This window comes from Scatophagus argus, chromosome 18 (genome assembly GCF_020382885.2).
Source record: "Scatophagus argus isolate fScaArg1 chromosome 18, fScaArg1.pri, whole genome shotgun sequence".
NCBI lineage: Eukaryota > Metazoa > Chordata > Actinopteri > Scatophagidae > Scatophagus > Scatophagus argus.
The window spans coordinates 5,112,894-5,140,648 of NC_058510.1; the positions used below are offsets into that span (position 1 = coordinate 5,112,894).

Genomic DNA, 27,755 nt, shown 5'->3' on the forward strand with positions numbered 1-27,755 from the left:
TGAGTAAAGTAAAGTACTCATATCGAGTTCAAGTACCTTGAATTCGAACTTGAGTAAATTTACTTACTTACATTCCAGCACTACTAGCTTTGCCCCTGAATCACAGTAGACTTCATACATTTGCTCTTTATTTCTGACTTTGACCCTCATCTCCTAAAACGACACCTGTGTGATACAACCTTGCAGCAGAAATGATGTCATTTCGGTGGCCATTTGCAGGGGTATGATTTTCCAGAGCTAACACACTAGTATGAGCTTATGATTCTCTGACAGCTTGGCTCACATGTGGCTTCAACACGTGTGAGGCATTTCTTTGACAGACACACTAGCCAGCCCTCTGAAGGCTGAAAACAAAGGCCAGACTTTGTTGAAAGGTTCAGCATGTGTCTGTTTTATGTGAGGCTGAGCTCACGTGAGGAGGAGTTTAAATTAAAGTTGGGCATATGTTAAATGTCAGCATTGGCCTGGAGGTTCTGACTGGGCAAACAAATGACTGTAGATTTGACTTACATCCAGATGCTGGGAAATGTGATGAGAAGTCTTTAGCTGTTCGCCTATGAAGGAAAAAATCTTGATGATATATGATAGGCTATTATATGAGGCTGTGATTTTCTTAATGTCATTCTCAATTATGAACAAAAAACACTGCAGATTGTTAGGGAGCAGTTTTAATTTCAGACAGATGTTGCTTATGATGGTCTGAAGATGTAAATGAGATTGGAAAAGCATTCACTCGACTATGGTTACATAGAGAATAATTCAAATAATTATCCATCAGTCACACAGTAAAACATGGGTGCAGATGTGATAACAAAGAGCTTCTACAGAGCCTCAAATGCAGGCGGATTTTCACACACACTGTGTTAACTGCTGAGCAGATCAGTTTGTGAAATGCTGGCAGACTTGGACACAGAAAGCAGGCTGCAGGCATCTAGTAAACCTTTTAATATTTCTAACATGCACATATGAACATCAGTGAAATAAGAGATGAAGCACATGTGAGCCAAAACATCTTACGCACACACATACAGATGTCTGACCATACTGGTGTTTCTGCACATTTTAGCCCATTAAGTTAAGTCAAGTTAAATCAAATCTGCCACAGACTGGTACTGGCAACTTCAATATTAATTCCATTTTTTAATTTATGAATTTGTAATCGTCTACCAGGCATCAAGTACCTCCAGTCACTTTCACTAAAGTGAGAAAGTCTACTTGCACTTTGTAGTTTGTGTCAAAGTTCTGCTACAATTGCATGGCACACAGTCAAAAGTCCAAATTTTTGGACATGTGTCTGTTTGGACAAGTTTAACATGCTACAATAACATACGTTTTGAATACATTGCTGTTTGGAAGCTGACTCTTAGTCTGCAGAGCTTCAAAACCATATAAGATGTGGTATGTGTGATTTATAAGAAATGGTAAAAGCATGTAAAAGAAATTACCAGCACAATCCTCTAAGTCAATCCTTTGGCATGTAATGCAGCAGTCACATACTGGGGATGACTAAAAGTGCTTTTAGCGCAACCAGCAACAGAGAAATCAGAATAATTAGAGTTTGTTTCAATCTAACATTACCGATGCCTGCTGAATGACTGGATTATTCTATGTACTTTAACTTTACACAGTTTAAATGATGATGTTGCTGACATTTCTGATATTTTCCCGGTCCCCAGTTGATTCCCAAAAAAGCAGCTCAAACACTTATGGTCTCACTCAGCTGAAGAGAGTCAGCCTCTTCTTCATATAAAGAAAAGCAAGGTATGTAGCTCCTCCTAAAACCCCTATCAACACGGTAGTGCCAAGAATGACCGGTGCATTTTTCCTGGCCAAGCGAAACGCCACAGGAAGGACAGCGGAGATCAGGATGTTGTTGACATGGCCCAGCACTCTCCTAAAGGCTGTGCGCTCCACCACACGCTCGTAGTATGTTTCCAGGTTCACACGGTTACCGTTGCCCCAGTAGCGACGGGAGAGGCCAAGGAACTTGAGGCGGTGTAAGGTGACCGCCAGAGAGACGTCGGCCATGCTGAAGAACTCACCACACAGCCAGGACTGACTGCCTTCTTCTGTGAGTGGAAGAGGACAGAGAGGGAGACATGGAGAACAGATAACGTGACATTCAAAATGCTGGCACATGTGCTAACATTATGACACTCATAAAAACGTGACTGTGTCTTTTATCGTGTGTGTGTTGATGGTAAAGTGGTTTCTAAGGGACAACCTGTTGTGGTTGCATACCTGGTGTTTCTTCCACCCTTCTCTGCAGCTCTGTCTCGACTTGGTCCATCACACTCTCCAGTTCATCCAGAAGCTTCTTCAGATACTTCATGTTGTCGTGGTCGAACAACTTGGACTGCAGAATATCAATCAATATCAATCAATTCATTAGTGCACATTATCCGTTACACATTGCATATTAACATTATTATGAACAATGAAAAGAAAAATCATCCAGCCTTTATTCAGTTTAGATGAATGTAGCATTAACTGCTGTCTTTTGGCTTTGTAGGGCAGAATGGCTTTTGGTTATAACCTCAAGTGTAAATCACAAACTACACTTTTGTTTATTTGTTTATTCTCACACTGACTTTACTTACTTTCAAGCGCCTCTGTTTTGCTAAATAAGCATCTTTGAGCTCTGGGTTCTGCTCTGCCAGTTTCTTCAGCTCAGTTTGTGTGTTTCCAATCTGTGCTGTCACACAGAAACACAGCACAATGTTAAAGATAATGAATTTTACAGTGATGATTATTATTACCATTGTAAAACTTTCATTCAGAGTTTCATATGAAAAAAAATTATTGAAATTGTATCAAATTGTGTAAGTCTCTGTGCTGCATCAGCATCATCAGGTACACCTTTCCTTTCATGAGCAGTTTCATGTTAAATATAAAGCATGCAGGCAAGAATGGAAGGCATTCAAAGTTATGCGTCTGTGTCAGAATAAAACTACTCGAGCGCATCACTGAGGGTGTCCTACTTCGTATGCACGTGGCAGCATATGCAGGTATGTGGGAGTCCACGGTGATCTCAGGGTGCAGGATGCAGCCATGGGTGTAGGCATCCATCTGTAGTGAGTCCAGCAGCTCTCTGTAGTGCTGCACTCTGTGGTAGTATGTGCTGCCCTCTTCAGGGATGAGTGTGGGAGTGCCCTCTGGAGATATAACAAGGAAGGAGCAATGATGTAATGTGCCGCAAGTTGCGTCTCTCCAAATAAAACTGAAGGAAACAGAAGTGATTTTCTTTATTTTTTATGTGTTATGTAACAGTGGGTTTTTAAACATGTTATTTTACCATTAGCTTAAATAGTTCCATGCTTACCAGATTTTCTCCTCTTTTAAGGTGGCTGGGAACCCTTAGAACAAAGCTATCATGGATCAGTGCAAACCGAGAGAAAATGGAAAATTAAAAAAAAAAGAAAAAGAAGAGTGAATAATTGAAAAAAATCAACACATGCACGCTACAAACTGAACAATAAATGAAAACAAAAAAACATGCATGTCATTTCAAACCAAAAATTCAACAAAAAGAGGATAACAAAGTAAGACACTCAGGTGAATGGACAGGATTTGTACAAGATTTCATTTCTTCTCACCATCATTGAAATTCTGCTCCAGGTAGTCCATGATCTGTGTTGGGTCACAGATGACGTTCTCATTGTGGACTAGGACTGGCACCTCACCAGTGGGATTCAGATGCATGAACCAGGGCTCGTTATGTTCACTGAGCGGTAGGCTCACATCATACTCCTCACAGTGCAAACCTTTCTCTGCTATGGCCAGACGCACCTGCAAAACAACAAGTGTGACCTCTGGCAGATGTTACGGTATCTCTCTGCTCATACCTGTGGACCTCTTGATCAAGGCTGTTATAGCTTATGCACATTTTGTTCTCTTGAAAGCATGCGCTTGAATTTGCAAGCAGATGAATAAAGAACACAGCACATAAGTTCTTCTTAACTGAAGAACCAAACAGTGTCCATTACAATGACGGCCACCTTTACTTTGACAAGCCTTAGCTTAGGACAGGAGACACCCTGGACCTCTACCATCAGAAAATGTAGATCCATTTTAAAAATATATTCCTTCTCAGTTAGCATCTACCTCTTAAAAAACAGATGGAGTATGTTAGGTTTCATTCTAACCACACTTAACAGATTGTCATTTGAGCAACAACAAACATCACAGTGACAACACTTGTGTTTTATAAGATTTCTTGTACTAAGTAGTACAAAACGCTTCTAATGCACTGCTTGGGATCACTTTCAAAGAATAAGAACGATGGTGATAGAAGTACGTAGATTTATGGATGTTCTTCCTTTAAGCAAGGTAAATAGAAAGTGTCGTACTCGCACATGTTCATACATAAGAAAGGGAGCATCTTTGAGGCGGGGTGTTCTGATATGTATAATCACATAAACAAATAATGACAAAACTCTCTGACATAACTCAGGTTCATAAAAAAAACAACTAACATCGATGTCTTTTACATTTCCGCCTGTGCCAAGATTTCAGGGATAATACAGATGAATGATGAAAGTACGATTTCGCCCACAGTTCAGAACAGAGATTACAAACTGTATGGTTAGTAGGTCTCTTTGGGGAGAAGTGACTTTGACAGACAGAAGTCTTTAAATACTGTATTCCTGACAGGTATTCCAACACCTGGCTGATTTTACCAGGTGTGTGCTGAAACGGGGAGCTGTCCACTGCGCTGTGGTGCTGAAACGTAACTCACCTTCTGCGAATTGAAAGACTGCGTCCAGTGATAAAGCGTTAACTTTGACTCGCTCTGCTTTGCAACTGGACCACATGGCGGATGTGCATCTTGTTCCGAGCTCGTCTCTATAAGAGCTGCTTTCTCATCCTGGGATGTTTCAGAGCTGTTTTCGGACGCCATTTTATCTGTTAGTGTTTTAGGGGACAAGTGAGGGCGGCACTCCACATCACAGTCAGATAAATGCTCCCCCTACTGGTTCGGAGTGGAACGTTAATCCGCTTCTTCATTTTTCATAGACTTTTGTTCAAAAAGGCAAGCAAACAAACAAACAAAAAAAGAAAACACAAGAAAAATACAAATGTATTTTGCGATGTATTTACAGTTAGTCGAACTCTCGCATTTCTTCTTATTCTCCCCCTCCTCCTTCATCTTCTGCTCCTTTATGTCTACACGCAGTGTCATCAAGCAGTACACGGCTTAAAATGGAGTCTAGAAATATTCACGATTCAAGAAATAGTTTATAGGTGATAGATGACCGACACACACAACTCAATGCTTTCTTACCTCTCCAACTATGCAACAAATGCGTTTGACCAGCAGGTGTCGCTGCCCCCAATCTGAAAACTTAGTGTTTTTTCTCTCATATGTATAAAAAACATAATATAATATAATATATAATACTGTATAACATAGAATGTGATATAAGATATAGTAAAAGGCGAATATGATAGTGTACAACATTATAATCAGTAGGCTATATGGCAACAAAATTGAATAGAATATCAAATATAATATAGTGTATATTTACGTAATATAATATAGAGTATATGTAAGTAGCATATTATAGTATGTCATGAAGAGTAAATATAGCACAATATATAATACAATATATTAGATATACATGCCTAGAGTATTCAGTCTCTAGCTATCTTTAGCTCTAAACTGTAGCTGAAGCTTCTGGATAGAACATGATGTGACATCTCATAGGAGCATTACTACATGCTCTACAAGTACGATCTCTACAACTTAATAGAAATCTCTACATTATCACCTCACAAAACACAAACTAGGCCAAAGGAATATTATTATGTAACCACGGGAAGTAAGATAAGCACAGTATAATAAGTCATCATAAATTCACTACTGATAATGACAGAATAATACTTTAATTCTGAGGGCATTATGTGTCCTATTATTCACACCTGTGAAGTCTCTTAGATGTAGATTGGGGCTTAGTAGACCTCACACTGGGGGCGGGGGGGTCGAGGCGCACGGGCTCCACACTGAAGTGGGAGGAGGAGGAGGGTGGTGGTGGTGGTGATGGGGCGTCAGAGAGAGTGGGAGGTCCTTGTGGCGTGACGTTGCGATTGGCCCAGTGTCTTTCCTTAGCAGGGACTCGGCGTTTCTCTCTCTCCCTCTGTGATCAGTGGGTGAGAGGGGGGAGACGAGCAACACGCAACGGAGATCACGGCGTGCGCCTCCGGTAAATGACGCCCACCATTCATACCTTTGCACTTACCACCATTACGCATGCCTTTTGTATTACATGTCAGTGTCTGGGAGTATTACCCTCTGTCCTCACCCTCCTGTTATTTATTCATGTAGTCATCATCTTGTCGACTCTTCCTTTCATCTCACCACCGGTCCTGGATCCCCACAGCCTCGGTCCTGGAGACGCCTGAATCTGCAGCAGCGCACGATCTGCTTTATTTCCAGCCTATATCTGAATGACGGGCGGAAGGTTTGACTTCGACGACGGTGGCACTTACTGCGGGGGGTGGGAGGATGGCAAAGCCCACGGACACGGCATCTGCACCGGACCCAAGGGCCAGGGCGAATACGCCGGGTCCTGGTCGCACGGCTTTGAGATAGTAGGGGTGTACACCTGGCCCAGCGGGAATACCTACAAGGGCTACTGGTCCCAGGGGAAGCGACATGGGCTCGGCGTGGAGAATAAAGGGAAGTGGATCTACCGCGGAGAGTGGAGTCATGGTTTTAAGGGTCGATACGGTGTCCGGCAAAGCCACAACACACCTGCTAGATACGACGGCACCTGGAGCAACGGGCTGCAGGATGGATACGGAATCGAAACCTACGTTGACGGCGGTAAGAAAGCCTGTCTTATAAATATGCTCCAACGTTTGTTTGACGTGTGTGTCGCTGTAACGGCTGTGACTGTCGATGTGTTATGTAGCCTGTGTGTGTGTGTGTGTGAGAGAGGATGCTCAGATTAAAACCGAGGGAGGCTAATGGTAATACATCAGGGCATGAATCTCCATTTGATATGATCTGAGTTGAAGCTGAGATTGCGCACTGGGCGCACCTTGGTCGAGAGCATCGTCATTAACCCTCCAAAAAACTACGACTTGTCACCCTGGTGATGTTAATTCACTGGATACAGTTTAAGGTAGTGCTTCCTCTCTTATTCCATCTCATTTGGCAGCTACCGGTTGCTCCTCATATGACAGTGGGAGGAGAGTGACTCCTGTTGCCAGCTCAGTGGCAACATGCCCCAGCTAGAAGGAGTTTGGAAATCACAGCAATTCAGTCTGTTTGGAGCCAATTATAGCCAGACTATCACCTACTTCTGTTTCATTTTCACATTTGAACCTTCATTGCAGTGGACACACCTCTTCAGGAGTGTACCTTTTGCATAACAGCCAACATTTTCAAGCGAATCCACTTTCTTGAGAGAGTGTTACTTTAGGTAGAAGTTAAGCCACTCTGCTCGGAAAAAAACCCCACAGTGCTCACTTGCATGAAAACTAGTGAAAGCACAATTCGTGCGCATAAGTTCATAAATATTATTAGACATTTCCACATCATTGAAAATACAGAAACATATCCATCATCAGTGCATTCAGCCATGTTAAGCCATTCAGCCATGTTAAGCCATACACATGTTCCTGAAAGTGAGAGGTCAGTGCAAGCCTCTGCCAGAGATTTGATCTCACTAATCGAGACCTGTGTGATCAGGGCACAAACATCCTGATGGGCCTGCAACCACAAGTGCCTGCAAGTAACGCACAAGGCCTGTTACGCACAGTCCTTTCGGGTTATGAAACATCCAAGTCGCTTGTTCATTTGAGAGCATCATCTCCACTAATGGAGGCCTTACGGTGCAGAATAAATGCCTCGCATATGACAGTTAGAGAGGGCTGGGCTTGGGGAAATCAGCTGATCCTAGAGGATCTACAGAACATCTGGCCGTCTGACCCCGCAACATCCTGATAACTTTATCTGCAGGGTCACCGATTTGAACTGCAGCGCAGAGCCAGCCTGTTAATCTCACACTGTTTATCCATCTAAACTCCGTGCCTGGGCTAGTATATCGTTTTCTGTTATAGAATCTGACCATTATGGCTTACGTCTTTGTATTAGTGAATGAGATTCGTTCGCCGGATCATCAAGCCTCTCTTATTATTGGGATCACGATTGTAATATGATGCTCTGAAGAAGCTACAGTAGGCCAGCACATGCTCTTTGGGCTCAGCAGCACCAAATGGGATTAATGAAGTATTCCTCTCATTATGTGACTCATAGCAATTCCCTGCCGTCAGAGACAAACGGATGGTGGTGAATGTGCCTACTGTCAGTGGGGGAGTTAGTGGCTGCCTGAAAATAGGCTCCTAGCTGAGTGATTCACATTCATCCCAAGTGATCCTCAGTTTCAGTACCTTAATCAAATCTCTGTGATTGAGTTAGTTATGCTCGCAGGTGACGGAGAAATAATATTTCATTGGCTGATAAACTCTATGGTAAGTTCCCGTATGCAATGCTGTTTAACGGACTTAGTGCTGATATAGAGAATATCTGGCCTTCAAAATGTAACGTGTACAACAGACGAGAAAGTGAAACCTTGTGACTGTCATCTTCAAAATTACAGTAGAAAAAAATGACTGTATGAAAGTACATGTTGCCCTGGTATATTTTAAACCAGTTAAGCTTTCCAGACATGCGTATCTTAAAATAATCTGTGATGGTGCAAACGTTTTCCTTAAGGTCTATGAGGAGCACTTTCAAATGTTTTTATTTTGTTGATTTTTTTCATTTACTCATTGTCTTGCTCAGATTGCTCAGATCAGTTTGTGGAGATCCCACACTGCGGACATTTTTAAGGGTTGTACTCTTTTTCAACTGATTCAGATAAAACACCCCTTTTTGGAAGTGGGCCCGGTGCCACAAGCAGAGCGAGCACACAAGCAAAAACAGATGCAAGCAGCACTTGTTATGCACCTGTGCTTTATAAAATGATCGTGAGAGCACTTCTGATTGTGTTTTATGATGCCAGTTAATGCTTAACGTCTCCTCTTGGAAGTGATGGTTAAAAGAGACAAAGTTCAGAAAGATCTGTTTCCGGGACCGTGACTTACAGGAACCATAAAATAAAATAAAATAATCGAAACTTGGAAACCACTGCTTGTGTTCATGTTACAGTAGCTGTGACTATCATCACTCACTGACCCATGTCCCCCTGTTCCTCAGGTACCTATCAAGGCCAGTGGATGGGTGGAATGCGGCACGGTTACGGCGTGCGTCAGAGTGTTCCCTATGGTATGGCCACTGTTATCCGCTCTCCTCTCCGCACGTCTCTGGCCTCCCTGCGCTCCGAGCAGAGCAACGGCACTGTGCTCCAGGACCTCTCCTCCCCCGCAGACACGCCGACAGGCAGCCGCGGCGGCTTCGTCCTTAACTTCCACTCAGACAGCGAGGTGGTCACGGGCAAGAAGAAGGGCCTGTTCCGCCGGGGGTCACTCTTTGGTAGCCTCCGGCAGTTGCGTAAGTCTGATTCTCGGACCTCCATCTCCAGCAAGCGCAGCTCTGCACGCAGTGATGCCGCCATGAGCCGCATCAGCTCCAGTGATGCCAACTCTACCATATCCATCGGTGATGGTGAGCTGCCAGACGAGGACCTTCCTCTAGAAGACCATGTGGATGCCACTACAACTGAGACCTACATGGGCGAGTGGAAGAACGACAAGCGCAATGGATTTGGTGTTTCAGAGAGATCCAACGGGATGAAATATGAGGGAGAATGGCTTAACAACAAGCGCCATGGTTATGGGTGCACGGTTTTCCCAGATGGCACCAAGGAAGAAGGGAAGTACAAAAATAATGTGCTGGTGCGTGGAATAAGGAAGCAGTTGATCCCTCTTAAGAACCCCAAAACCAAAGAGAAGGTGGATCGAGCTGTGGAGGGGGCACAGAGGGCTGCAGCCATTGCCAGAAGCAAAGTGGAAATAGCAGCTTCCAGGTACTGTGTTTATGTGCGTCCATTCATGCTTCTGTATGTGCATGTGGGTGTATACTGTGTAACCACAAAAACAAAACCATAAAAAAACATAAAAAACAGGGTGAACATTTGCAGGAGTCTATTTTCGGCATTGTGGCCTGTTTGACAGACATCTCCCGGTCTGATTGAAGGTTCAGTCTTGTGTAAGTGGAGTCCCATGACAACAGCTACGACCTTTATACATCATCCACAGTGAAGGCTTTTGTGTGGCCAGTGTGATCATCCCTGGAAGGGTCTGTTTCTATTCTCTGCCCATATCTTTCATTCTCAGGGAGAGGGTTAGGCTTCTTGTGTGTGTCTGCGTAGGGGTGGGTGTGTGTTTGTGTGTGTGTGAGGGGGAGGGGGGGTCTTGAGAGAGATTTGTGTGTGGCCGTGAGTTCATGTGCATGAGCAGTATAGCCATACCTGTGCCCGTGCCAAAAGCGTCTCGTGTGCTCAATAACGATACCTGCTCCTCCTGCCAAGTATTGCTCTGATGTGGCATCTGCTCTGTAACAGGTGGATGAGATGTGACCTTTTCCTTTAAAGCCTCCCTCCTACTGGGACACAGTTCAGCGTATGCAGCATCACTTCGACATCCTCTGGTTTCATTGCATCAGGAAATTATTGGACTGAAGACTGTGAAGTTGCATTGAGACCTTTTCACAGCTTGTACACATGTGTGCATGCTGTGAAAAGGTCTCAATGCAACTTGAATTTTGTTTCTCTTCCTCTCTCAAGCTGTTCACATGAATTTGCTTACATGAAAGCACATGAGCCGTGATTTATGATATGCAAAAGCCATTTTGTCGTATTCCCATCTCACACTCAACGGAAAGAAAATGCACCTTCACACGCAAAAAATTAGCCAGTCAATCAAGTAATTACAAGGAATATAATTAACTATAATTTTACCTAATCAGATAAATTAGTCTTTTATTCTGTGGGGCACACCTTCACAGATTTCTAGATTTCTATTTCATCTTTTATATAATTATACAAGAAAACCAAGAGCCACTTCAAGATAATGCAACCAAGTGTTGTTTCACCCAAAACCAACAATGTCAAAGGTGTTATGACTTATCGCCTGACACGCAAGCAATCAAGCTCCTCAGGATTCGTCCTCTGGGCACCATGAATATCAGGACCACTTTTCATGGCAATCTGTGTAATAATTGCTCAGGCGTTTATGTAAAAAACAAAAATGTCAAATTTATGGTGGTGCTAGAGGAAACATGAAGGGACCTTCAGTCAGTGGGGTTCATCCTCTTGGGGTCATGAATGTGGTGAACTGGCTGCTGTTGCCATCTTCACACTCAGCCATTTTTTGGCTGCTCTTCAGCTCATCTAAACAATAATAAATCATCACTTTGTGCTCTGGTAATTTATAATGGATCATTATGTCAACATTGTTAGTCTAAATAATGCGTCATCAGTCTTTTTTAACTTATGAAATAAAACACGCACACATATTACAAAACACCAGAGACAATGAATAAGAGTATTTTGACTCTGAGCTGAACTCAGCCATTTACGACAATACGGTAATAGCAGACTCTGAATAGCAGGCTTTATTATAATAATATCCAGACATTCTTATGAAGTATAATACTTCCTCTCCAGCGAACTGCGAGTGAAAACGATTAATTCTGCAGATATCAAGGATATAAGATGAAGATTACATAAGGTGGATTTAACATGCTTGATATTAAAACTCTTGCATATGGTTCGTTCCACAGATAAGACCCATAATATAATGAGTCTTTATCTGTCTCCCTGAAAGCCGGTGAGGCTGATATAAAGCTACTGGGAAAAGAGAAAAATGAAAAAAGAGCCATCGGATACCCTCTTTGGCTGTGCAGTTTACAGCAGCAGGAAACGCATAACCTGATGCATAGCGCTAAGGCAGCAACAGTAAAAGCATTCAAGCTGATACAAAGTGTTTATGGCAGTAAACAAGGTCCCCTGTACTGTAGTAAGTGATCAAATTACTGCCTGGCGTGCAGGCGCTCCGTCATGTGCTGCTGAAAATCTCAAAACAAGCTCTTCTGTTCTTCTGACTGAAGTCAAGATTTTGAATTTGGTGTCACAAACAGCTTCAGCGGGAGACTGTCAGGGCCGTGTGTAAGCAGGTTATGTAAGTCTCATTATACAGTGCATGGCAAAAGATGCACTCGTATCGATCCAGTTCGGGTCACGTGACTTTCTGTCTTTTAATGTGAAGCTTACCCGGTAGGTCCACAGGGAATGAGGGGAGGGAGACAGCCAGTGGAGGAGATGAGGAGAGAGAGAGAGAGAGTAAAAAATGGACTGAAATGAGAGAGCAAGGGGATAAGTGTTGATTGGATAAGATCGTGGGGGGATGCAGCGACTTTGCTGAGCAAGTGGTTTCTGAGGAGTCTGAACAGACAGAAATGAAAAGAGAGCAGGGTAAAAAGGGGACACACCCACGCCTCCCCTCCCTTGTGAATTACTGTACAAAAAAGCTATCCCATCAGCCTCTGGGGTGGAGCTGATGACCTCATGCTTGTGATCAGGCAATCGATAGAGAGCCAGTGTGATGAGGTGGAGTGGAGCTCTGTCTCTGTGACCCCCATTCACTTTTATTTTGTCGCCCTTATCTATATAAAAATGGCCTTTACACACATGGCGTTCAGTGTGTGTGTGCTGTGTCCAAGGCCTGTGAAGTGAGATAAGTGACCACGCCGTTGAAATTCATTGTGTCATGATGCTTCACCCATAAAGCCTTTCTGTTGCAGAGCAGCAGTTCGGGCATCCTGGCGGCTCAGTGGCGTGTCAGTATATGTCAGTGTAATCTACTCTAATGGCCTTTGTTACACGTAAACTTTCCCACTACTCCCCATGCTATCTCATGAAACCAGAAGTCTTAAAACAAAGTGTGTCAAGTGTAAAAAGGATCTTTAGCAAAGATTCTTTTATCGGACGTTCCATCTCTTGGGTTAAATTTTCTAAACTCGCTCCTTCTACGAGGTTAAGAATTAAAATACCAAAACAGACATACTGTAAGCCAGTCGTGGAAGTTTGTGTTTTCATTTGATAGCACTGTTTGCTCTGCAGGCTCTAGTGAAAGGTTAGCCAACACCCAGTATGCAGGTCCTCCTCAGGACAGGGGAAAGATATTTATATGATGCCTATTTTCTCCTTCACAGCAATCAGCAAAAAGTTGAGACAAACGATATTCGGGAACGTTTAAAGAGTTAATGGGCGTCCTTCTGTCTCACGTGAATAGATTTCCATCAGATTTGCAGATAGGACAGAAATTCATTTTCTGGCATTAGTTAAACCAAAATATAACATTTGCACACCACTCAGTTGAGAGAAAGATAGAAGCCTGTCATCTCATACTTCAAAACTTTATTTTTCACTTTAGCAATGGTGAAAGTCCTTAAACCAAATGTTTATAGGTAAAACTGGATGTTGTAGTGTGTTTCAGGATCTTGATTTAATATAAACTGATGATGTGTGATTTTCAAATCTCCTTGTACCTCATAGTTAATGTTGTAATGTGTAGTTTAAATTGTACAGTGTTGAACTGGTTTGAGACATTAGAGCACATTTTGAATGACTTGGTTTCACATTGCGCTGTTATCCAAGATTTCCTCCCAGACGGGATATTCTGTTAACGTCCTCAGCACAGAAAGCTAACAACTGTACACATCAGAAGACAAGCATTAGAGGCGCGTGTGTGTTCGTGTATCCTCTCTCTCTCCCTCTCTCTCTCTTACACACACACACACACACACACACACACACACACACACACTCTCTCTCACACACACACACATACTTAGGAGCACTCAGACACACAGACTATCTATATGCTTTCACTTAATCAGAACTCACCTCTCTAAACACAGGAACACCTCGCACACACACAAGACAAATGCACACAGTGGCTGCATGCAGTGTGTGCAACTCTGCTAGTGTGTCAGCAGTGAGTACTGACTAAATAAGGCAAGGCATCAGTTGGCTTATCAGCACCAGCCAGGAATATATACCCATCCCACCACTGATATAGCAGCGCGCCATCTCACTCACACTATCATCTCTCCTTAATGTGTACGTCTATGTGTGTGTGTGTGTGTGTCCACATAAAGGAGGAAAGGATTTCAAGAGAATGGGAGAAACTGTCTGTTTGGATGTGAGAGATGAGATAAGGTTTGCTATCGTTTGGCAAGAGAACAGAGAAACTGTGGTGTGTGTGTGTGTGTGGTGTGTTTGTGTCCAGAGGCGTTTGTTTATCACCTGCTGTGTGATGACCTCAGCCACTCACCACCTGCCCTTTTTGGAGAGAGTTATAGATCAGCCTGTATTTCAACATGTTAACAAAATAATCCCAGCCAGCAGTACATCATGTAAGATTCCGTCTTGGCTGTCCTCGATGGCGATGACTACTTCTTCTCCAAATAGGGGCAGAGGTGCAATTGGGTTCATTTGTTTCTGTGTGTGTTTTGATCTTGATGCTGGTGCCGTCTCCTATGGAGTTTTTATGAAGTGGCGCCACACACCTTTCAAAGGTATGTCAAGTTTGTCCCTTTATGACGTGACAAAATGTACAGTAGCGCTGAGGCACGAAGCATACGGTAACAGCGGGAAGAATTACCAGCCGTCTGAATCACAAGCCAGAGTAAATCAAGATGCATCATACAGTATATTTATCTCCTGACATGTCTCATATTAATGGAAATGTGGTGGTGTGAGGTAACACAACATTTAGTGCTGACAGAGTCAAAGGCTCGCACACATACAGTACGCACATAAAATAACCGACCGCACATGGCTCATATTATCTATATAAGTAGAATTAATGCTCAGAGTAATTGCCACCTTGTACATACGAAAGAGCTATAAATAATGCAGCTGATGCAATGGCGCATGCGTCATGAGTTAGTCGAGCAGTTTCCAAATGACCCACAGTGCAATCGGCTTAGAGCGTGTAATGTAATGGTATTGTGTGCCTACCCCACATTGTCATCATATAAAGTTATAGTTAGCAGCCTTAAAGATGTCAGCGGCTGAAACCGTGAAAGCAGCTGAAGTGGAGATGTAAGGAAAGGCTGGAGGGTTAGGGTTAGGATCCCAATAATTCTGACAATCCCTTGGATTTTCCTCTCTCGTTGGCATGGAGTTGAAATGTCTCAACAACTGCTGGATGCATTGCCATTAAATTTTGTATGCGTATACGCATTCATGCTGCCGCCAGTGTTATAAGGTGATTTTGGTGGACTTTGGATGCCCCTGTGCTAGACAAAAACATAACAAACTACCCTTTAAGGTGGCCTAATTTGCAGGAAAATGTGATAAAGTGGCCTCTGGGATGCCTTTGCAATCACCTCATGCAACTGGAGCCCTTTTTATTTTATTTACTCCTGCCTGCCCCCGAGACAGCTTGAGACCATTGACCAGATACCTGTAAAACTAATGACGTATCCATCAACCTTAGCCATACTTTGTGTTTGCTGCTGATTAGTTAGCACACTAACATGCCAAACTAAAATAGTGAAAATGGCAAATATTATACCTTGTTCAAATCATCATGTGAGAATTTTTTTTTTCATTTGTACTATAAAGAGCCAATCAAGGACAAAAACCTTTCATGAGCTTGTTAAAATTTGGACAGTAGTGTTTGGCTTATAGCGCGGCTGCTTCGAAGAACTGCTAGCATGGCTGTAGACTGTTGTTCTTCTCATTTACTTATTGTGCAATAATGTACGATTAGAAATACTTATAATACATACTAGATAACATAAATGAGATCATATACCAGATAGAGGAGAGCCGACTGAAGTCTGATGCATCTGTCTCTGTTGCTGTACATGTTATGGTCCCATACTACACCTCAGTTAACAGCAATGATGAAGAAGATAGTTGGAGAAAGACTAAATAGGCCCTGAGTCCGGCCTTACAGTTACACTGCATGAAAGGTTTGTTCCTGGGGGAGTAGAGGAGAGTGGCCTGTGGGAGATGGCTGTGTGTAGATGTGAGTGAGCGGACTGTGTCGACAGCAGTGGTGATAGGATTGGGTTTCACCAACATGCCATTACACTGTGTGGCTGTGGCTTGTAATCTCTCCGAGAATGGCACATATTTCTGCAGCTTCTCGAGAAAGATGAGGATGAGTCAGCCAGAGAAGGGCGAGTCATGTAGAGTCCAAGGCTGTTACAAAGAGGTTCACTCGTGTAGTGGTTCACCTGCAGTCATTAAAAATTTAAAAGTTCTCCTTGTGCAGCAGGTTTACCACACTCCTCCATTTCCTCTACAATATCTGCTTGATTCGGCTTATGCACTCTCTCCATTATTAAGTTACAGTTACATATTAGACAGACTGTTATCTGAGATGTAGAGAAATAATAAGTGGAAGTTAGCAGTGTTTCTGTTGAGTAAGCCTGATCTCTAAGGATTTCATTGTGTGTCTGTGTGTGTGTGTGTGTGTGTCTTCAAATGTATATGCTGTCCTCCTGAGGGTTTCACATGACATGACCAGATACTATGTAAAAATGCCAAATGTGAGTGTGCCGTCATGTCCAACCCCATGTGTCTGTTCCAGAGCTGTTTACATTAATTTACATTGATACAGCATGTATGCCAATTCTCAACCACATGCTGAGACCAATGGCTCTAAAGCCTCTGATGAGGCGAATCCATATAAAAAAAATCAATGATGTACTGTAAGCCAACAACAATTACATTGTGACTGGGTTTTAGGCTGTGCTAAAAGTGCTGACTTACCAAAACGCTATACGTGACCTTCTCCAGAGCCGCCACCGCTGTTCGGGAGAAAAACCTGTTAACTCCTCAAAGAACAAAGCATGCGTGTATGAATAGACACGCAGCAGAGATGCTGAGCCTAAAATCAGATGCGATTTTATTTTATTTTCTGAGTTTTATTTTATTTTAAAGAACATTTTTAATATACACACACACATAAGTTTGTGATATGAGTGACATCTTCTGTCAAAGTATTGTACTACATTGTGATTTGGGTTGCGAGTGGAATTCTTATTTTAAATGATCTTCAGTCTTGCTGTGGCTGACAAATCAATACTGTGTGAACATTATTATAAGATTATGAATTACAAGGTGTGACACAGGCTTCCTGTGGACACGAAAATGTCACATCTTTGTGACTTTCAAATTTCCATTGAATATTTCACGCTCAAATAAAGACTGGCAGCGACACCAGATTTAGTCATAATAGCTGACAAAAAGCAGGCCCCAAACAGCAGTCTGTTTCAGTTTTCATTGTCTGAAGGAACTCTTAAAATCTGTCTGTTGTTTCTGTACCTGCTACCACAGCCGTGCATCTTTAACCTCTGGGTACTAATGTACCCTGCTAAATCTTTTCAGCCACTCTGATTGGCTAGCTAGGCCCGCTTTCACTCCAGATGTTCACGGATTGGATTATGGAATTATCACTTCTCTTGTTGAGTCACAGTATTGCTTTTCCACACAGAAATCCTTTGTGAAGCATGCACCCACGCTAGTAATCACACAAGCAGATGACACTGTACAATTTTCTGTACCATTGGCGCAGTGTAAACATGGCTGTGCAGTGACGATCTATCGCTGTCATCTTGTCACAATAATCCACTGGATTATATTATTTTAATAGTGGGGACTTTATCATTAATATTTGTGGCTGATAGTAGTGAGACATTACTGTATAAATGTTTTTATATAATTGCTGACTATTTATGCAAATGTATTTCAGTTAGAAATAGCAATAAACAATAAATTGTGCATCACAACTGCATCGCGGTTTCTCAGCTGTGAGCAGATGTAACCTAATGCTAATGCCCCTTTGAGCTTTGCACTGAAGAGGAAATTGATGGTTGTGTGTATATGATTGTGTACGTGTGTGTGTGTGGACAGTGTGGTGAATGGTGGCAGGAGATTGGAAGAGAGCGCACAGACCATAATTAAAACTATTCCTTAAGCTCAAGTGGTTGCCAGGCAATGTGACCTTTACTCACACAGGTTCAGCATCGGATGCTGAGCCTCATAGTTAAATGAAACACACCATGGAGTGGCTGTGTGTGTGTGTGTGTGTGTGTGTGTGTGTGTTTGTTTCTCTGCACCTGTGTCTCCTTAATTGTTTTTAGCATATTTATTTTGTGAAAGCACACTAAAATTTATCTCACTTGTGTGTTTGTGTGTGTAGTATAGTGTAAGATTATACCCATACAGTGGGCTTTAGTCTGGGTTTGTTCATTTGAAAATTCATTAAAACAGGCCAGATGCCTGGTTGGGCAGCTTGCTCAAGTGTCTCTGATGGCTATCGTGCTTACTGCCACGCAGCCATCAACTTCGTGTCAGTCCGGGTTTATGAAGTTGCAGAGTGAGGAGGCGTTGTTGGTTTAACATTACTATTATTCATCTGTTAAGACCTGTTCAGCATGTCTGGTTCTCGTTGGAGATTTACAAAAGATTTATGAACTGTTATCAGAGAGATGACAGTGTGAAGGCACCTCAGTGTGTCCTTTATTCACACCGACTGCCTGATTCCCAGTAGGCCTCATTATGATATGTCTCACTAATGGTCCTTTTCAACTTCTCATGCAGATTTGATGTGTGTGTGTGTGTGTGTGTTAACACATGCATGAGAGGTAACCCATTTTTCAAGCTTTTGTACGGATGTGAGTTTGCATGATGTAGGTGTGTAATGTTTGCACAGTCGTGCGACAGCATGTCTTGATTTGCATCAGTGGAGTCGTGTGTGTGTGTGTGTGTGTGTGTGTGTGTCTACTTTGAGCACTGAATGTGTGATGCAGTACAAATCCAGTTTAGTTGGTGGGCAGAAAATTAGTCAACAGCAAATGCTGATGATCAATAAATTGTATATAATTCAGAGAAATGATCAATAATTAAAATCACAGTTGCAACCTACGTCATTTCATTTACTGTTTTAGCTTAATTTTTTAGCTAATCCTCAAAATCATGAGCTTTACTTTAGTACTTTAGTGATGGTAGTCTAGTCTAGTTATTATATTAATCGCCGATCTCTTATACAAGTTGCATGTTAATTAAATCCACTGTGTGAGAGGTGCCTCCCTGTCCAGTACCCCCACATGAGATTTTATTTCACAAAAAATATGTATGGTCGTTAATGATCCTGTTTGAATTGTGCCATGAATAACAGAAACGATCTTTGTCAATCTGAAATGACAACTTTGCAAGTCAAGAAAGTAGTGAGGACAGGTTATATTTTGAGTGATGTCGGCTTGATTGGCAGATGTCTCAGCTTTAAGTTTCTGTTTCCTCATCCCTTCCAGCTTCAGAACGTCCCCCACCCCGCCTCCCCCTTTGTGTCATTAGTTTTATCAGCTGTGGCCACGTTTCACTGGCAGTGTTGACACAGAGAGCGCAGAGATGAGGTCTGAATCCCTGCCATTGCCCTTAACCAAAACTAGCAGGATCATATCAGCGAGGGGTTCTGTGTCACTCCCTCAACAGGCTCATATCAGGTATTAAACACATTATTAAACATAGCAGATATCAGCAGTATGCAGAATATTACTGTCACCGCAGTTTCTGAGAAGAACCTATGCACATTCACGCACTGATGTCCTGAGGCACGAACACGTACCTGTTACCATGTGTTTTTGGATAAAGGCCAGGTGAAGTCTCAGCCCAGGGGTCAGTGCAAAGATTCTAAGGAGAGAACACCAGTGGGAGATTAGGTCTGTTTGTAATCCACAGCTAGAAATGTCAATGGAGTTTGGGGATTTTTTTTTTTTTAATCAAAAACTGATTCTGCTCATTCTCTTTCCCAGAAATGAAGTCTGTTTGCGAGCTGAACTTCAATCTGTCTCTACCTGCCAGTTCAGCCTGTGTGTCATGAGGAAACACAATAAATGCATTATTTGGAGGCAAAATAAAAATGGACTGTTACAAAGGTACAGATAAATTTTTCCAAGAATGAAAAAATGAGCCATAGATCCAGGAGGGTAGTCTACAGATTATTAGCCTAGCTTAGAAAGATGTGGGAAGCAGGAGGAAACAGCTAGCCTGGCTTCGTCCAAAGTTCCTGCTAGTTCCTGAACTACTCCTTTCCAAAGTTGGTTGTAGCTTCATATTCAGCCTACAGACACAACAGTGGTATCAATCTTCTCATCTAACTCTCAGCAAGACAACAAATAGGCATAGATTTTTCTAAGATAGTTTCTGTTGCTTAAAGCTGTGCCACACAGTGTCATGCCTTGTGTTTTCCTACGAGACGTAGGCTAACGATCGGCATGGCTTTGTCTTTTCCCCTGTATCCGTTTCTTCTACAATCTGACAGGTGTACTTGACACACTCATGCTTTCTCGCTTAGTGTCCTGTTTTAGTGCGCCCTGCCTAATGCTTTCAGCCTTTCAACCCCATGCTTTTCATATTGTTTTGTCATTTATTCAAGTGCCTGTGTCTGTGATTGTGTTTATATGCTGCTGCAGTGCTCTAAGTGTTTGTGTTTGGATGGTATCTCATGTTACATCAAACAAACCCTGCATGTTGTAGGTGAAATGTGCAAAAAAACATTTTGGTTCCTATTTCAGAAGACATATAATTTGATTAGTCTGTCATAAGGCTGGGAAAATCTCAAGAAGACTCACTGATCAAGATTCTGCTTTTCAGTTTTACTTTTACTGAGAGCAGTAACAAGGTTGAAAGGAGAATGAACCCAAACCCCTAGCCTGCTAAAGATGTCCTAAGACCTAAAAGGCTTAGAGTAGGCTACAGTACATGGCCATGGCCAAATATTCCCCTCCTACTCCTTCTCCCATTTAAAGCCTCATTTGCTGTAGCCATTGTCCCCTCACCACTGCAACCCCTGGTAATGTGAGGTCAGACCTCAGCCCAGGAATAATTCCTGAATAATTTCAGAGTCATTTTAGCCAACCACTAATGGTGTTAGTCATGCTTGAGTAATCCTGAATTAGCACCAGTCGGGAATTCAATAGCAGGCCTGCGTGTATATAAGAGATATGAGCAGGGCAAACTAAACACTAATTTGTACAGACTTTCTGTGATGTTTTGTGTAATGTTCTTTGGACCTGGGGACTGTTTGGGCAAGATACAGGGCGGTAATAGCTGATGATGTATAATATGAGTGGATTTATGCACTCAGAACAGGAGCCACAGAGTCCAAATGAGTCTTAAAATATGACTCTGTGCTGTATAGCAGTACTTTTCTCTTGGTCGTGGGTGATAACAGAGAGTTTTAAAGGAAGATTGCTGAGTGCTGATGTTTACCACAGACAAGGTCAAGACTTCATCTTCTGTCTTATTATATACTTTACCAGTCAGCATTCCAGTTACCAAGCTTGGACTGAAGGGGAGGGGGCTTTGGTCAGTGTGATGGAGAAGGGAGGGTGGCACTTTGGAGGAAGCAAAGAGGGGTGGAGGGGACTGAGAGATGAAGGAGGTGCATGTCTGTGTCAGCATATGTGAGGGAGATTCCTCAAATAGGGCTGAAGCTTCATCAGGGGAATGTGCACATACGACATGCAATCACACACACACACAACAGGCATATAATAGAAACATACGCATACTGTATTCTGCGGGAGGACAAGGTATGAGCAACCTTAAAGGAGGATGCACTGTGCCACACTGGAGCTGGGGTTTGAAATTTAACCCTACAGTAAAATTAGAGGGGCTGAGATGAATGCCTCAGCAGTTCTAAATACCCAGGAGTCTTTAGCGGGGCAATCTGTCTCATTCTCTCTCTCTCTCTCTCTCTCTCTCTCTCTGTCTCTCTCTCTCTCTCTCTCTCTCTCTCTCTCTCCAGTTCTGTCTTTCTCTCCCTTCCATTTCCATACATTTTTTCTTTGTGTTCGCTTTTCTCACCATCATCCTCTCTCTCAAACACACATCGGCACACATTCCACAGAGAGAAAGAGCATCCGAAGTGCTGCTTGCCAAACTGACTCAACACTTTTCACACAGCTCATTTGTCACAGTAATGAACCAACCATGGATCTCAACAGGCATTCATCAATCTCATCCCTCAAACGGAGCTTCAGTCCAAAGGGAACTGCTTCAAAGTTTTCGCTTCTTTCTACACTTTCTCGAAATTTCTCTGTGTGTGTCTGTGTTGGCTTGTGTGATATTTGCATTTGTGCCAGCAGGTGCGCTGATGCATTCAAATGCCTTGATTTGCTTGGACCCATCCCCAGCCCTCAATCAGGCACGAGTGCCTGCAAAGCCCAAAACTAGACATGAACAGGTGTTGCTTTATATTCAGAGGTATATCAGCCTCAAGTGGGGTCTGACAAGTTATAGAACTTAAAACTTTTTCAAAGGTCAGTCGTGAGCTTGCAAACGTGGACTTTTGTTTGCCTTGAATCTATGACAAGCAAAGAAATACATTACATTCATTTACAGTGTTTTTAACTACTTTAACAAAATGAGTGACTATAGCTGATGAATATAGTGGAGCATTTAACAGCTTAAGAGTCAGATACTTGCCTCAGGAGCTATAAGGAGCGTGAATATCAGAATATTGGAAGAAAACCAATCAACCCTTTCGTCTCTGTGCTTCACATGCCCACGTTTTCTCGCCTTTCATTTCACTCTCCTCTTGTCCCACTGCTCTATCACACTCCCATCATTCTCTGCCTGTCACCTCCCGCCACCAGACATAGTGTCTGTGAACAGTCTGCATCCCTTCCTGCATCTGCCCGTGACTTTGTGCCAGCTCTACCTAAAGGGAACTGTTAAGATCCTTAGGATATGTCATGGGCATGCTGTATATGATTGTGACGCATTCATGCCTCCTTTCACTCGGCTGCACATTTCACACATTTCAGAAATAGACGCATGTATGTCCTTCTGGTAGCATGTGTGGCAAGTGGATGTGTACAGTATACATGTCAGTTGTGTGATGTAACTGCAATGCTTTAATGTCAGTTTTAAATGATGAAGTGCTCTTGAGTGGTACCACAAAGCTATACTGTACCTGCGTTTAGCCACTCCATTGAAATTCCTACATATTTGTAATAAGTCATAGCAAAGGCAGTGTGTGTTACACTGTGTGTGATTGCTAAAAATGTCTTAAATGCGAATTTTTATCTGCAGCTGGTCAGCGATTTCCAGAGGTTGTAATGCCAGTAAATACAGCCTGAGTGCATTCTCTGTCTGTGGGTAATGCAGGGACTTATTTCTAGAGAGGAAATGGTCTGTCTCTCCTGCCAGCATATGGCCCCTCATGCATTTTAATATCTTACTGTGCCAGCCTGTCAAAAACAGGACAACCCAGAGTCCAAGGACAGCGAAGTAGTCTGAAATAGAGACATCTGTCTGTTGGGGTCACTTGTGAAAGAGACAGAGAGAGGGAGGGGAAGAGAGGGGGATACGGCGTTAATAGACAGATAAAGAAGGATTGAAAAAAACAGGAGCATTGATTGCAAGAGAGACAGGATGGTGAAAGAAAGAGGGAGAGGAAGATGGATGAGTGGGGTTAAGCAGGGTACAAGGCTCTTAATACTTACAGTGATATTTGGACAGATCAACAGGATCCTTGCATTTCATGTTGCATATACTGTTGTGTATTGTGTCAGGGTTCCTTACTCTCTGTTCATACATTAAGTAACTAATCCAATGGCTTTTACTGTTTCGCATTGTTGCATAATTAGGTCTTTTTTGAATGGAGTCTGGTGGTAGCAGGTGGCAACATCCCCCCTCACCAGTGCCTCCTGTACTTATGGTTACTCATATTAGTATTGGTGTGTTTGCATGTGCACAAGCATGTGTACACATACAGTATGTTTCGGTGGAGTTTTCATGGGATTTGTTAAGCAGGTCACCCCCAGCCTCTGTCTGTCTATCCATGGTACGCACCCATAATACCTCTCAGTCCTAATACTAAGCTCACATTGATCCCAAAACGTATTACTCGTCTGCCTTTTGGTTTTTGAGCATCAGCACAGTATAGAAGATGTTGGTGCAAACTTTTTCTCATGCTGGTGTCTAAGTTCTGCAGTATTTTTGTCATTACTGTGTCAATTCTCTTATGGTCATTTATAGAATAGAACTGAAAACAACTTCCATAATGAATGTTGACTAGCCTGGCATTCAAACCTAAGTCTTAACTACACAACAGGTATGTATATGATATGATGTATATGTGTGTACGTGCCTTTTGGGCACTGCTCCCGTATGGTCCAGCAGCAGCACAGTGCTCAGGACTGGATTAAGGTCTTGCTTGGTTCTGGCTGCACTCCACTGGGAAAATCAGGATTTGGATTTGAGATAGAAGCACAAGGGGAGGTGTTATGTTGTCCTCAAGAGGGACAGACTGAGTGATACAGCACAGAGATGATGACAAAGGGTGGGTCAGGGTCAGAGATGAGCAAAAAGGGAAACGAAAAAGATTGTGGAAGAAAGTTGATGTGTCTCTCTTAATGAAGTAAGTGTCACACCAGTCACAGACTAATCATTTTGGAAAAAAATATGCATTTGTGGATGTTTGTCCTTCAGCCATGGTGATTTTCGCCTTCTTTATCTTTACCTTTACCTCTGAATTACCGTGCAACTCTCCTATTGTCTCTGTTTGTGTCTTTCCAGGACGGCCCATGCCAGGACAAAAAGCGAAGCTGCAGAGCAGGCCGCCCTCTCCGCCGTGCACGATTCTGAAATTGCCAGGGCGGTTGCCAGGGAGCTCTCCCCCAACTTCTACCAACCAGGTAACCTTAAACAACAAGCCTTCTCTGGATGCCACTGTCTGAATAATAAACAGTGCACTGCAGGTACACTGAGTGGTTAGCGGAGCACATCAGTGTGTCATCAGCGCAGTTGATGAAGTACAATAGACTATTCCAAGTGACAATATTTGCATGATTCTTGGGTTATTATGCATGTTTGAAAATATTTTAGAAAAGGTTTTCAGACATTTTAGACATTACTGATCCTCAGGTGAAGCAACTGTATGTGCTGTGAGTGTTGGGATGCGGTTGAGGTTTTAACATGAGTAGTACACCCCCAGCAATGAGACAGTTATTCCCTCTCACCTCCACCTCCATTCATTGGGTAACTAGGAAGAGGTTGGGTACTTTATATGAATAATGCTGTTTGCACAGTTTCAGAGTTGTTTACGCAGGCTGTGTCTGAGTCAGTAATGAGCTTGTTCTGGGAGCACAAAAGCGTAGGGTTTGGTGTTCCAGGACTGTAATCGAAGACTAGGAGTATTGAGGATGACTTCTAACGCCACAATGGAGGACTGTGTTTGTGCTTAGACAAAGCAGCGCTAGCTTGAAGCAGGGTACTGTATACTGGATGGAAGCCTTGTCTTTGCTCTCAAAGGCCTGTTGTAACTGGTTGCTTGGAAAAACTCACTAAAATTTGCAATCATAAACTCTGCCAAAAAATCCGAGAAAAACAAGGTTTTATGTTATTTTAGTTTTTTGTTTTTCCAGATCATATCCATCTTGTGCTTTAGTGGAGTACAGAAATGTTTTACAGGTTTTTGAGTACTGGTCAAGGAAACCTACTAAACCAAAGCAGTTCTCATCTTTCCTGTGCCTGGATCTTTAACAGGCACACCATCATGCTATACAGAAGCTTGCAGCATAGGGTATCAAGTCATCTCAGTTTAGTCCATTTACAAGGTAAGGTGAGTTTTATAGGGCAATGGTGAGTAAAGAGTGAGGATTACAGTCCTTTTTTGTCAAAGATCTCGTGATGCACATGTGTTCAGAGGTGAAACATAAGGGCACAAAGAGGACAACATCAGGAAAGGCAATTATCTTATTTTTTTCCCTTCTTGGGTAAATGTGGTCTTTTGTGAGAGCAGATTAGTTTTTATTTTTACTTAACATGTAGAAGCAGTTCTTCACAAATAAACAAAGAGTTGTTCTATTAATATTGCTTGAAAAATGCTAGCATATTCAGAAGTGCTATGTCATACCTTTTTTGTTTATTTTTATTTATAGTGAAAGATCCCACCTCTTCCACTGTGTGTAATATATTTAGGCCTGTGGGCTAGCTGACCTTGGGCCCTTGCCAAAAGCCACCACAAAATAGTGGGTGACAAACAGATTGACAATGGGACCCATTCAAGCATGTCCCTCCACTAAGCCGCAGAAATGGCAAGCCCAGGCCAGAGACATCCTGCGGCTTGTTTGTGTTGTGGAAAACGGTGGTCATACTTGGCAGGGCGGATGATCTGCGGGTTCGCAAGTCTGTGCGGAGAGTGTCCTTGCCTTATAAGTCAGATCATGAATGGGAAAGTGGTTGATGTCATAATAATGTGCAGCGCATGGCGACATCTGAGCAGCAGCGTTTAAACGTTCAGTTGCGTAAGAGTGTCTGGAAATCCCAGCCAAAAGCCTGACAGGCAGCAGCGAACCCCATTTTTTGTGTTTTTTTTTAAATTTTTATTTTTAGATAATGTAAGATTCAATCAAGAATGGCCTACTTTTAGGTTTGTTGCTGGTGTACGGTTTCTCCTAAGGCATGTTATATCATGGTTTAGTGTAAACACTTGCCCCTATCTGTGGCTTCATGGCAAAATGACTGCCACTGTTGTCATCCTTAAAGAAAAAGAAATGTATTGTGTATCCCAAGTCAGTTTAGACTCCTAACCTTGTCTTTCTCTTAATGTTACAGTAGGACCAAGTCACTCAATCTGAGTATCCTGCATTAAAGGGAACTTGTGACTTTCCCAAACTTATCTGCGCAGCTTCCTGGACGTCTACCTTTACTGCTGAAACATTCTCACTTACCCCATCCCTCAGCTTCTAATAAGTCCTCTAGGGTAACAACCAGGGGTCTAAACCCCTTGTTGTTTGTAATTGGCATTTCAGACTCATAGCAGATTATCACCCAGATTGGGAGTGTGTACTTCAAAAGAGAAGAGAGGGTCACAGGGAACAGGACCCTGACCTTTATGATTGGTTCACATACAGCACCCCAGAGGGGGAGCAGCGAGGGTTAGCTGGGCGTGGCCTGTGTCGTGACGTTAATTGGGCTATATTTGGTTCTCACTGGGGTCTAATGGAGACATAGCTGAAATCCTTATGCACTGAGAGGAGCTCGGCCCTGCACTCACTTCTCTCAAGGGCTGACGCAGAGCAGCTGTCCCTTCCTTCAACCGGTCGCTGGGGATAGGGTGGGGGTTGGAGGGCCCAGCAGGGATCAGCCCAGTTTGACCCAGTCAAGGTACACTTGGACCAGGTGGAACCGTAAAAGTCTGGTCGTGTCAGGGCTGAAAACCAGACACGAGCAGGTGTTGCTTTATATTCATGGCAGCAGGTGTTGTGGCGTAAGTTTCAAGGCAGCAGTTCAGCTGAAGTTTAAAGTCATGTAACAACTTCTTAGGACTTTCAAAGATAAATGTAAGGTATTTTGAGTTAGCTGTGATATGACCCATTTCCAAATGAATTTCAAAAACATTTTTTATCAGTCCCATTTGGGGATATGGTGGTCATAAGTTGTCAGGTAGAAGGGACATTACGTGCATGTCACACAGTACTTCATGATCGAGGTAAAGGTCCACTGCTGGAATAATACTGCATGAAATGAAGAGCATATAAAATAATGTGGGACTTGAAGTTCATCAGAGTTGTATGAGGAAGATTTCAAAGAGACATGAGTAACGTTTTAAAAATGGTTCCCTTTCCAAAATATGCAGATGTATTCAGATCCATAAAATGTAAAGCTTGTGACTGGAGAAACCTGCCACGTTTCCTGCTGTTTCCTCGTCTGAATTTGTCTCTTTTAATGCTGAATGTCATGTCTCTATCAATCACATGTTATTTCATG

General features: G+C 42.7%; 2 protein-coding genes across 2 annotated transcripts in view; one reads left to right on the forward strand and one right to left on the reverse strand.

Annotated features, from left to right (window-relative positions):
* Positions 1–624: 624 nt before the first annotated feature.
* On the reverse strand, positions 625–4,939 carry gdap1 (ganglioside induced differentiation associated protein 1). Its single transcript, XM_046372130.1, has 6 exons — positions 4,739–4,939; positions 3,597–3,789; positions 2,982–3,155; positions 2,601–2,695; positions 2,242–2,356; positions 625–2,069 (listed from the first exon to the last, which is right to left on the reverse strand). Exons 1-6 carry the CDS (start codon positions 4,898–4,900, stop codon positions 1,717–1,719), a joined length of 1,092 nt encoding a protein of 363 aa, XP_046228086.1. The 5' UTR covers positions 4,901–4,939; the 3' UTR covers positions 625–1,716.
* A 1,139-nt stretch (positions 4,940–6,078) lies between these two features.
* jph1a (junctophilin 1a) overlaps positions 6,079–27,755 on the forward strand; it is a 28,942-nt gene continuing 7,265 nt past the window's right edge. The window contains exons 1-4 of the mRNA XM_046371819.1: positions 6,079–6,203; positions 6,326–6,826; positions 9,206–9,974; positions 24,561–24,679. Of these exons, the coding sequence (XP_046227775.1) occupies positions 6,448–6,826; positions 9,206–9,974; positions 24,561–24,679 (1,267 nt within the window). The 5' untranslated portion in view covers positions 6,079–6,203; positions 6,326–6,447. The remainder of the gene's footprint in view (positions 6,204–6,325; positions 6,827–9,205; positions 9,975–24,560; positions 24,680–27,755) is intronic.